A 12151-nucleotide genomic window follows, 5' to 3' on the forward strand; every position below is an offset into this window, starting at 1 on the left:
CTTCTCTCTCTCAACTTTTAGCAACCCATCACCAAGGCCAGTAACTCTCGCTCTCTATATTCTTTTTCTTCTACAAAATCATAGCAAGACCATTTTTCTTTTCCTTATGGTTTGTTCTTCTCATCCTCTTCCCGTTCATTCTTCTTTTTCATCTTTCTTCTTCTTAACTTTTTATCTTCTTCTAATTATTCTTTTTTCTTCTTCCACTTGGATCCTAGTTTTTTCTTTGTCCCAACAACTTCCTCAGCTGCCATTGACGTTTGCAACACCTTCGGCCACCTTTGGCTACTCAGTTTATTTTCTTTTAACATTTACCTCTAATTTCATTTGCCATCAACATGCTTCAACATTTTGGTGTTGAATCGGGATGAGAGTATGAGTTTTTGGAGGTCAAATCGGAGGAGATTTCCGTTCTTGGTTATATTTGAGAAAGTACTAACCAATTGCAAAGAATATACACCCTCTAGCTTTAAGGTTCTCGAAAGAAAATGCATTAAAAAAATACAGTCATATACGCGATGAATCCAATCCGACCCAATCTAGAAATACAAAGGTTGGGTTGGGTTGTTTATTTGTATAGGGTTGCTTGGGTTGGGAAATTGACTAACCCGAAATTTTGGATTGGGTTATAAAACCTCCCTAACCCGACCTAATTCGACCCATGTATATCTCTAACTTTCACTAAGGGTGAGGTATAATAATTAAATACTTCAACTATTATAATGGGATGCCCAAACATCAAGTGACCTATAATAGCGCCCCACCTCGACCAAAATAAGTTGAGGGTTCAAAAATCCTCTAAATGATTTAAATAGAAAAAAGATTGGAAAAGTTTCGAAAAATGAATTGAGTTATGTTCGAACAAAAAAATTTCAATTCATAAACCAAAATTTCATTTCTAGAGAAAAACCAACTCAATCCAAATCGAAAAGAATTTCTAACCTAAGATGGGTTAAGTTGTCTGAGTTGTTCAAAACACTTTAGGCCACGTTTACTCAAAGGGGACGTAATAAATTATTGGTAATTTGAAAAGTTGGTCCCATTTGATTACGTTGTTGTTGTTTACCTGTGTTCCATAATCGTAATGAAATGTGTGAAGCCCACTTCTAAGTTTGTAATAGAAAAACACAATCAAATTGAGGCGTGGAGAGTAATCAATCTGATTGTGTTTCAAAATTACATGAGACCTATTAGCCAATATCGTTATCGTTTCTTACCATTATTTTTAAAATATGAAAAGTATGAATCTAGCACATTTACTATTACCGTTATCGTTTGATCCTAAACGGTAACAGTAACTATAAATGTGACAAATTTATAATTATAAATAAACATGATTAAAAGTCATCCAAAAATTCATCTAGTTGCATTAGTTGTCATCCAATTGAAAGGATACACGAGTATCCATTGTGGAAGTGATCGCGTCCTAATTCTAATAACATATTGAAAATATAAAAGACGGAAACAAGATATACAAGATCTATTAAGCATATATTTGTGTAGAAATTAAATAGGAAAAAAAGATTCAAAATTCAGAGACCATTGAAGACTAATCTCTTCTCAATTCCTCTCCGGAACTCGAATACAACGAACACTTTAATCGTAAAAACGCAGCAATCAATCGAACACCGTCACGTGGAAACCTCGCTATTCTCGGGATAGAAAATCGATGAGAGTTGTGGGTTTCAAGATTAATTTAGAGAAAGGATTTGAAGAAAATAATTTGAGAGAATAAGGTGATATCACACCCCACATCCAAAATCTATACACTTTAGGTGTATTTATAACTGAGCAACAAGAAGATGAAAGAACAAATCTATTCATCTTCCATATGTCAATTAATGAGAGAATATGAAGGGAAAAATTTTGTTTGAAACCAATTCTCTTATAAAAAAAACATTTAATCAAACAAAAAACTAATTTTTCTTTAATTAATAAATATACATAAATTCATTCATTTTCTATATGCCAATTAATGAAAGAATATGAAGAGAAAATGTTATTTAGAAACAATTCTCTAATTAAAAAACATTTAATCAAACAAAAAACTAATTTTTCTTTAATTAATAAATATACATAAATTCATTCATTTTCTATATGCCAATTAATGAAAGAATATGAAGAGAAAATGTTATTTAGAAACAATTCTCTAATTAAAAAACATTTAATCAAACAAAAAACTAATTTTTCTTTAATTAATAAATATACATAAATTCATTCATTTTCTATATGCCAATTAATGAAAGAATATGAAGAGAAAATGTTATTTAGAAACAATTCTCTAATTAAAAAACATTTAATCAAACAAAAAACTAATTTTTCTTTAATTAATATATATATGTGTGTGTGTATATATATATGTATGTATGTATATATAAACAAAATCCGTTCTTTCATTTAATCAACAATATTTAATATGGATCAAATTCAACTAATTATTTTTCTCTCAAATAAAACTTTATATTATAATGTAACATATACATTATATTATATCTCATAATTATATCATATGTAACCAATTCCCTTTATTAATTTGAACAATTCAAACTAATCCAAATTAATTCGATTCTCACTTATCCCAATTGAGCTAACGTGGGGACCTTATGGATCTATAGTTTGAAGCTGCTATGGTACTTGATTTATTAATCAAACTCTTTAATTAAATTAATCAACTTCCATTAACTGTCGGTCACTCCACTAAAGACCGACAGCTACACTCTTCTCACTACAATATATTTTTGTGTCCATTGGATATAATTAATCAACATGATGAGAACATAATAATACAAGATGGATTTTACTCTTTCTCGACTTTATGGTAAGTAGATGAGTATTTTCTTGAGTGGCGTCTCTGGAACTTGAACAAAGGACCATACTCTCTTGCTGGCCTAAGAGAGGTTTCTGTTTAATGGCTAGACTATAAACAGATTGTTCACTAGAGGAGCACTAGTACTTAAGGATACAAAGGTAACCCAAGGGTAAAACAGTAATTTGACCCAACTGGTGTTACGAACACTCGTGATTGTCTAACTTGTTATTATTGGTCTATATCCATGGACACACAAATATAAGAGTGCAACTATGAGTTTTTAGTGGAGTGTACTCACAGTTAACGAATATTGATTAATTTGGTTAATGAGTTTAGCCAATTAATCTCATATCGTAGAACTTCTGATTTATACGTTCGCCAGATTCTATTCTTAGCTCACTAAAGAATATTAATGAGGCAATTAAGGAAATTGTATATTAATGTGATTAATATATAATTAATTATAGATGTGATCTATAATTCAAAGTATGTTAGAGAAAAAAAAATTGAATGAGATTCAAATATTTAATTTATGTGAATTAGATTCATGAAGAATTAATTAATTATGATGATAGAGAGGTGGAAGCATATAAACATGTGATGTTTATATATTAATTAATTAACTATATATTAAATTCGATTTAATATGTGGTTATTTAATTAATGTGGCAATTAATTAAATAAAGGATTAATTACAATTAATTAAACAAGGGATTATTTAATTAATTAGCATGAAGCATGAAAAAGGAAATACTTGGAGAATGGTACCCCTTCTCTATATAAATTCATCTTATTAGTATTAACCCATTTAAAGCAAGATTTCATTTGTGCAAAAATTATACCTTAGCCTCCAAGGGAATTCCTCTTTATACTCTCTCTACATCTTCCTCTTCCAAGTGTTGGAGACCACTCATCCAACTATTGGAATTCCAGAGAATAACAATGTTATTCTTGCGGTGATGTTGGTGATCGTTGAGAAGACGTTCGTGTAAAGAACAAGAGGAATTTCGAGAAGTCTAAGAATCTACGAAAGTCCCTTTTATTTATCTTTTATAATGCATGTTTATTATGATATTTATCCTCTTTTATTCTGTTTTAGTTTGTTGTATTTTGTTTCTTTAAAATCGAGTTTTGAAATGCAAGACGTTCTCACACGCTTCCGCTTGAGATTTGATCCCTTCAGGTAGTCCTTTGATGGCCAGTTTTGTCCATTCAATATGCTTACCATTTTGGAGATTTGTCTGATTGGTGAGTTGTGAACACAGCTATACAATAAGGAATTTACTCATTCTCTATAGTTAGAGAAAGTAGAGAAATTGCTCCCTTAAAGGTTGATTCAAGGACTTGAATAATGTGGCATTACACCTTCTCATGGCCCGAGAGGTGTTTGGTTAGAGTTAGATTATAATTTATTGTTCATTAGAGGGATCAGTGATACTGAAGGAGTTAGATGTATGTGAGTACCCGTTGTGGAAGTGATTGCCTCCAAATTCTAATTTTTCATAACATATAGAAAATATAAAATACGGAAACAAGATATACAAGATTTATTAAGCATATATTTGTATAGAAATTAAATAGGAAAAAGAGATTCAAAAGTCATCTATACTTGAAAATTAATCTTTTCTCAATTCCTCTCCGAAACTCGAAACACAACGAACACTTTGATTGTAAAAAGCAGCAATCAATCGAACACCACCACGCGAAAACCTCGTTATTCTCGGGGTAGAGAATTGATGAGAGTTGTAGACTTCAAGATTAATTTGGATAAAGGATTTGAAAGAAATAATTTGAAAGAAAAAGGCAATATCACACACCCATCCAAAATCTACCCACTTTAGTTGTATTTATAAGTGGGCAAGAGGAAGATGAAAGAATAAATCCATTAATCTTTCATATGCCAATTAATGAGATAATATAAAGAGAAAAAGTTTATTTAAAACCAATTTTCTAATTAAAAAACATTTAATTAAACAAAAACTAATTTTTATTTAATTAATAAATATACATAAATTAACAAATTCATTCATGTTCTATATGCCAATTAATGAAAAAATATGAAGAGAAAAAGTTATTTAAACCAATTCTCTAATTTAATACATACATACATATAAATATAAACAAAATCTCTCATTTAATCAACAATAATTAATATGGATCAAATTCATATTAATATTTGAATCATATTCAAATAATCATTTTTCTCTCAAATAAAATTTTATATTATAATGAATGTATCATATACATTATATTATATCTCATAATTGTATCTTATATAATCAATTCCCTTTATATATTTGAATAATTTAATTCGATTATCACTTATTCTAAATGACCTATAGAATTAATCAAACTTCTGATATATTTTCATGACCATTGAATATAATCAATCAACCGTGCATCGACCTTTCACAAATTTATATACAAATTTATATAAATCGTGAAATATTTTCTCTACTTATAAAATGATAGGCATACATTGACTTGGTGAAATGACCACTCTCACCCATTCAAATTTTCATACAAATTTATATAAATCGTGGTTTTTGTAAACGTGGCCTTATTTACACTTTGACATTTTTTTTTTTTTAAGCATGTAGTCAATTCAAACTGCCGCTTTAACTTCTTGCAATTCAATGACCCAGCAAAGTTTCTTTATTGCAAAATGGTGCGATCTTTTCTGGCCTATAGGAAGTGGGGACATGATTTCATATATACTTTCACAAAGATAGCTTTCCAAGAATGGTCATATTTATATGAATGGCCTAGGCCTACGCGAATAACTCAAAACAAAATGGCCCACTGTCAGACCCCCAAGAAACCCACCCACATGAAACAAAACATTCTGATCATTTATGAAGCATTTAATTTCATTTATGAAAATAGATACGCTATGGTTGGTCTTAATTCAAAATTTCAAACTTTAGCTCAAACTTTATCGCGTTTCATCTATTAAAGAAATGAACTAGAGATAAACATACAAGACACATAAGATGAAAATATGTAGTACTAGAATTATAAGTTAACCAAAATATCAAACCTATGGGAATCTAGGTCCGCTACTTCTCAGCTCCTTCTACAAACAATCCCTCGAAAAGCCCTGAAAATCGATTACAGTACAGTGAACATGCCTGGCTACTATACAATCTAAATAGAACAATAAACTCTCAACAAATGTAAACAAAACAATGGCACAACCAGCTCAAAGAGAATGATCCATCAGAAAAGATGGTGAAAGAATCGAACAAAAAAATCTGAAGGGATGAGAGAAGGATCAACTACTCAGATTTCCTTGGCATTCTCTTCATCCTACTGAATGGCCCCACTGTTCTGTCCATAATGTACATGTATATCACCTGGCTCCATGATTTGTATGAATCTAATTCATTGTAGTATTCTGGTGCAATCTCCTTCACTTTGTAAAGCTTGCTTCCTGGAATTCTGGGGAAGTCATGGTGTTCATTATGATAACCTACACTCCATGTAAGAAGATTAAGTGGACCGTAGTAAGAGTAGGTCTCTTGTTTGGGATTGAAGACATAATGTTCAGAAATGAAGTGACCAGCCATTGGATGCATCCCACCACCGACGAACGTGGAGAGGATCAGGTAAGCAAAAGACTTCCAACTCCATAAGTAAACCATGGCAACATCAAGAGCTATCTGAATAATGAAGTTGATGAACTCCCATTGGCCTGGGGGCTTTGGTTTGAGAAATAATGGCCGGAGGGCATAGAAGAAGAGTTGGAAGACAACCCATATAGCTTTTGAGACAACGTTAGTCACCAGATGAGCTTCAGTCAGGCTTGGAACGTCCATATCCATGCCATCCACTCCTTGGAAGCGATGGTGCTCAAGGTGATACTTTTGAAATGTGATGGACATGGGGACTCCAATGGGGAGATTAGCGAAAATCCCGAGCCACCTGTTGTAATCAGGTGTTGAGAAGGCAAGGTTGTGACTGAGCTCGTGAATGGCTAAAAACAGGTTATGGTTGAGAAAGGAGCCAAAGAAGTAGGCTATTGCCAATATCTTTAACCAGTCTGCACTGTGAAGGGTCGTAGCAGTCCATAACTGAAGCAGAACAACCACAGAAATCTGCAAGATTGCGAGAATGAGAAGAACAAATTGGACAACCTTACATTATAAGAATAAGTTAATGATTGGTAGTTAATTTCAACTTTAAGACAACAAGGTCACACTTGTGAATGTATAAATGGTTGCCCACTCCAAGTTCTCATTCTTCATGAGTCATGACTTTACTTTCTTCATCAGATGAATCAAAGTGCCATTGCAGTTAGCTAAACAATTACAATCAATTTGCTCTACTTAACAAATACAGCGAACAATAAAAGAAATCAGTCTCCCCTTCACAACAGCAGGAAATATTAGTCTAAATATTTAACTTCAACAATTATTCCTTCTGATTTCATGAATGGTTTCATTTGAAACTAGGCAATCCCTGAACTGCAGCAATGGACTACCCTAACGTAACGATTAAAGATCTGCTAAAATCAGATACTAGAGCCAGGGAAACAAGAAACGAAGGGTCGAGGGTTAATTTCCTCCAGGGCATTCTTTTAAACTCTAAATAAGAAAAGAAGGGTCACTTTACATAAATTCTAGACCAAAACAATCCTGAATCAAAGTTTGCCTGATAGTTGAAAAGGCAGGAAAGTTCAGACAAGTGTTCGTGATACAAGACAAGGAAGGAGAAAACAAACAAATAATCGATATATGGCAAAAACGGAAAAAGATCGAATGCAGGAATCTAGCAAAAAAACTAAACCAAAGCAATAAGAATGACAAAATTTTAGACGCGACGAAGTGGACAGATCCATGAACAACAAGCGCTCAGAATCTCAAATGTAGATTTCGATCAATACAACTAGCGAGAGTAATCATATTGAGAAAAGTAAAAGTAAAATGCAGCAATGTGGCAGAGGTAAGGTTCAAAATCAAACAGAAAAACAAATAAACACAGATCAAATTTAGGCAGTGACATGTGTTGTAACCAGCAATACAGATCTAAACACAAAATCAAAACATCCTGACAAGAAAATAACCACAACTCTCCACATTCTCAGAATCGACAAAACAATAAAAATCAGAGAGAAGAAATCAAAACCTTGAAGAAAGCCCAAGGGTCAGGACCAAAGAGCTCCCGGATCTGAGGGTACTGAGAGAGAATCTGGCGTCTCCTGGAAGCGTGAGGTTCATCGGTGTATGACCAAAAGAAGTCAGTGGCCATTACACCCTCATCTCTCTCTTCACCTCCTTGCATTGTGATTGCTTGCCGGTGGCCCTGGCTCCCAGAAGATGCTTCCGGCGGATTCTGCCTCTCCTGGGGGCTGCTAACGATCAAATTGGTTGTGGATTAAGGAGGAGAAAGAACGGGATACTTATACAGGAAGCTGGTTGCCTATTTAGGAATGGGCGGAGGTTTGAAGAAGATCAAATATGGAGAGGAAAATGGAAACGGAAGTGACTACTAAATTTAGAGAAGGACGTTGTGTTCGAGTGGACGCAGTTTTATCTAGAATGTTGCCATCTTCGTATCGTTGCCATTGCCAACTTGCTGCTCTTGGGGATTGGGATATTCTATTCTTATGGAACCCTTCTGGTTATTCTTTTAAAATTTTGGAAAAATATCCATTTCTACTCTAAATTTGAGGGAGTTTTTTTAATTTAAACCCTAAAGCCTAAAGTGATTTTTAATCGAGAAATTGGAGTATATAGTATGTTTTTAGGTTTTGTTTAGATATTTAGCCAAACCAAAATTTATTAAGAATTTTAGCAAATCAGTTAGGAAGCACGTGATCTATTTTTTCATATTCCTCGTCTGCTTCATGGGTATGTAATATATATATAGTATAATCATTGAAGATTGAGTTATTAACATTCGTTATCATATTTTATCTTAATTGATTCAATAAAAATCAAACAAATGAAACAATAGATCGTAAGAGGTATTTGTTTCAAAGGTTGGGATTATTGGATAGGTTTGTTGAATGTTGGAGCATGAATTTAGGAAGTCTTGATTTCCAACGTCCTTTTCCATGGGTTTGAATTTACTATTGAAACCCATGGGTTACATTTTTTTTTTTTTTTTTTTAAAAAAAAAAATTAATCTAGGAAGCATGTTGACCAACCTCCGGACACCACCTTCGGTGACCATCGCAGCCAACTCCGATGCCTCCTTCCGACGACCGCCATCGACCAACTCTGGCTACCACCCTCTGGCAACCGTCACAGACCAATTTTGACGAACGCCATCGGCCAACTTTGGTACCACCTCTGAGGACCGTTGCCGATCAACTCTGGCCACCATCTCTGGCGACCACCACCGACCAACTCCAGTCGCCACCTCCTGCGACTGTCATTGGCCAACTCCGGCCGCCACCTCCTGCGACTGTCATTGGCCAACTCCGGCCGCCACCTCGGCGATCGCCATCGGCCAACTTTGGCCGCCACCTTGGTGACCGTCGTCGACCAACCTTCAATCACCACTGGCCAACTCCGACCACCATTGATCAATCTCTGGCAACCCCCTTCCCCCACACTGGCAAAATTTCAACCACCAACTCCATTCGTCACCTTCGGCGATCACTACCAACCAAGTTTTTATCAAAAGTGTTTAATTAAAAATGAATTTTTGGAAAATATTTTTTTCTAAGTCATTCCAAACATGCCAATAGACTACAATTATATAGTTATATTTATTTAGGTTATATGGGTAGAATTATATATGTTTTGAAGCTCTAATTTAATTTAATAACATTTTAATTTTTTTGGTCAATTTAACTAACTCGGAGATTTAGAATCATTTTCTAAACGTAAAGATTTAAAATGTTTAAAACAACTTAGCGACCAAATAAAAATTAAAACTTAAAAATTATATTTTTTATTCCTCAAATTTAATTTGATAAGAAAAAAGTGTAGTTTTTCAATCATTGAATTTAATATTAAAATAATAGTTTATTTCAATTTTAAGTCAGTGTATTATGGTAAAAAAAATTGATTATTTTCAAATTAGTTAAAGTGACAAAAGTCTATGAAATTTTATTTCAAAATCTAGTAAGATTAAGATATCAAATTATTAAGACAATAGATTCAATGAAGTTATAACTTTAGTCCAAATCTCTATTTCAATTTTTTAAAAAAATATTCTTCTAAATATTTTAATTTATTTTAAACTTAACTATATTAAATAATAAGACGACAATTTTAAACTAATCTAATATCTAACTAGTGATTAAATACAAGAAAATATTTCATGAACTAAATATTTATAAATCTACACATCATTTCCAGGCTACACTTCATGTATAAAATATCCCCAAGTACAATGGACGTGATTTTGGTCGTTTCTTTACCAATCAAACTATTGTAGAGAAGGTTTGTTCATGTTGATGGGTTTAGGTTGCCCTGCTTGATATTATCAAATCCATAATCTGATTTTATGTTTTAGTTAGGAAGAGATTACTTTTGTTGTTGTTTAATTGATTTCCTTTTAAGTCATGCCTTGTTTAGTGTATTGTTTATTTCTTGTAAGTGGAGATTAGACATTTATTAGCATGCTATTGATTTGTTAGATTTTGTTTGAGAATTGAATTATTTGGTTTTAGGATGTTTAAATAAGGAGTTTTTGTACGGAAGACCCATTTTAGGATCCCAAATGAAATTTGGGGTAAGATTCAGATTTGCTAAAAAAATAGTCTTTTACTTATGTCAACTGCATGTAAAAGTACCATCTTGTTCCCAGACCACGCGTGAGGACCTGACTCACAAACAAATTCTCGTTCCTTCTTCTCGTTTCTAGTTCCTTCCTTTTGTTCCCCACTAGACACAACTACAATTTCTTTCTTCAATTTTTTTCTCTCGGTTCTCGCTCCTACCTCTTGCTTCTCACTCCTACCTCTCGCTTCTTGCTTCTTTTTCTTGTTTCTCTTTAGGCACAACTGTAATTTTTTTTCTTTGCTCAGATTCTTCCTCTCACTTCTCATTATAGCCTCTCACTTCCCGCTCCTTCCTCTTGTTCATCATCAGACACAACTGTAATTTTTGTTCAAAAAAAAAAAAACTACCGAACGAAGAAGGAAGCGAAAAAATTTTGGAGAACGAAGAAGAAGAAAAGCATAGGAAAAGAAGAAAAAGAACACTTAAAAAATCGAAGAAGAAGACGATGTCGATGATGCAGAACCAACAAGAAATAGAAGAATGCAGAAGAGAGAAAAAGACGAACGCATAAAAAATGATTTTTTTTTTTTTTTTTTTTTGTGCAGATAGAACGGCTACAAAACGAAGAAGAATGAAGAAGGGTTTTGGGGTTAAAGTGTAATTTTCCATGGTGCTAACATAAGCAAAGAGCTAAAATTTATTGATTTTTAAAATTGAGTTTAATTTTCATTTAGTTCCATAAAGGCCCTTTATGCAATTCTTCGTTTAAATAGAGTATTTGTTGTTTTCAAAGCCTGTGTCTTCCGAATTTCAAACGTTATAAATTTGGTTTTTGTTTGGTAATTTTCTCAATTACTAATTATTATTTTTATTATTTAATTTCGTTTTTCTATTTTTATCGTTTTGAAACTTTTTTTTTTCATTTTTCCAATTAAAACGTTAAAATTCGCCTTGTCAGCCATTTTAAATATTTGTTAGTGATATATAGGGGGTGAACACAAAATTGAAAAAACCAAACCAAATAAAACTCTATTCAATAGTTTGGTTAGATTTTACAACAAAATATTGGACATGTCGGTTTGATATTATAGAAAATTAATTGCCAGTTTGGATCGTTTAAGAAAAAAATACTTTTCAAAAAAATCATTTTATTTAAACTCTTTTGATAAAGTAGTTTAAAATAAAATATTTCAAAAACTATTTTAAATGTTTATTACGAATTTGGACAGAAAAAACACACATGACCTTCATGTGACAACATCCGAAAATTTGTAAAACAAAGAAAAAAGGTTTCGATGTCAAAGTCAGAGATGGAAAACTATAAAATGGGCAAGAAAATTTAAGCTATCCCTACTATAGAATCACTACAAGAAAGTTGATCATTTTCGAAGATCACAACCTTTGAAAAAAACATTTACTAGAGCTTCGATATATCTTTTTTCAAACGTTATCTCAACATTTAAAAATTTTCAAACTAGATTCCATTGAAAAAACTTTTTCAAAGGCTTACTAACCTTTGAAAATTATTATTTTTCAAAGGTCACATACCTTCAATAATTATCAAACTATTCATAGATAATTATTTATTGTCAAATGATCTTTTTCAAAGGTTTTCATTATATTTGAAGGTCAACTTCCATTATTTATCTTTTTCAAATTATAT

At 32.4% G+C, this 12151-nt stretch overlaps 1 protein-coding gene across 1 annotated transcript; it reads right to left on the reverse strand.

The window, feature by feature from the left end:
- Window positions 1-5798: 5798 nt before the first annotated feature.
- DES-1-LIKE (fatty acid desaturase family protein) lies at window positions 5799-8512 on the reverse strand. Its single transcript, XM_039038002.2, has 2 exons — window positions 7937-8512; window positions 5799-6906 (listed from the first exon to the last, which is right to left on the reverse strand). The coding sequence occupies exons 1-2, from the start codon at window positions 8090-8092 to the stop codon at window positions 6088-6090; spliced, it is 975 nt and encodes a 324-aa protein (XP_038893930.1). The 5' UTR covers window positions 8093-8512; the 3' UTR covers window positions 5799-6087.
- Window positions 8513-12151: the final 3639 nt, after the last annotated feature.

This window comes from Benincasa hispida, chromosome 8, assembly GCF_027475165.1.
Source record: "Benincasa hispida cultivar pf3 chromosome 8, pf3_genome.v1.1, whole genome shotgun sequence".
Taxonomy (NCBI): domain Eukaryota; kingdom Viridiplantae; phylum Streptophyta; class Magnoliopsida; order Cucurbitales; family Cucurbitaceae; genus Benincasa; species Benincasa hispida.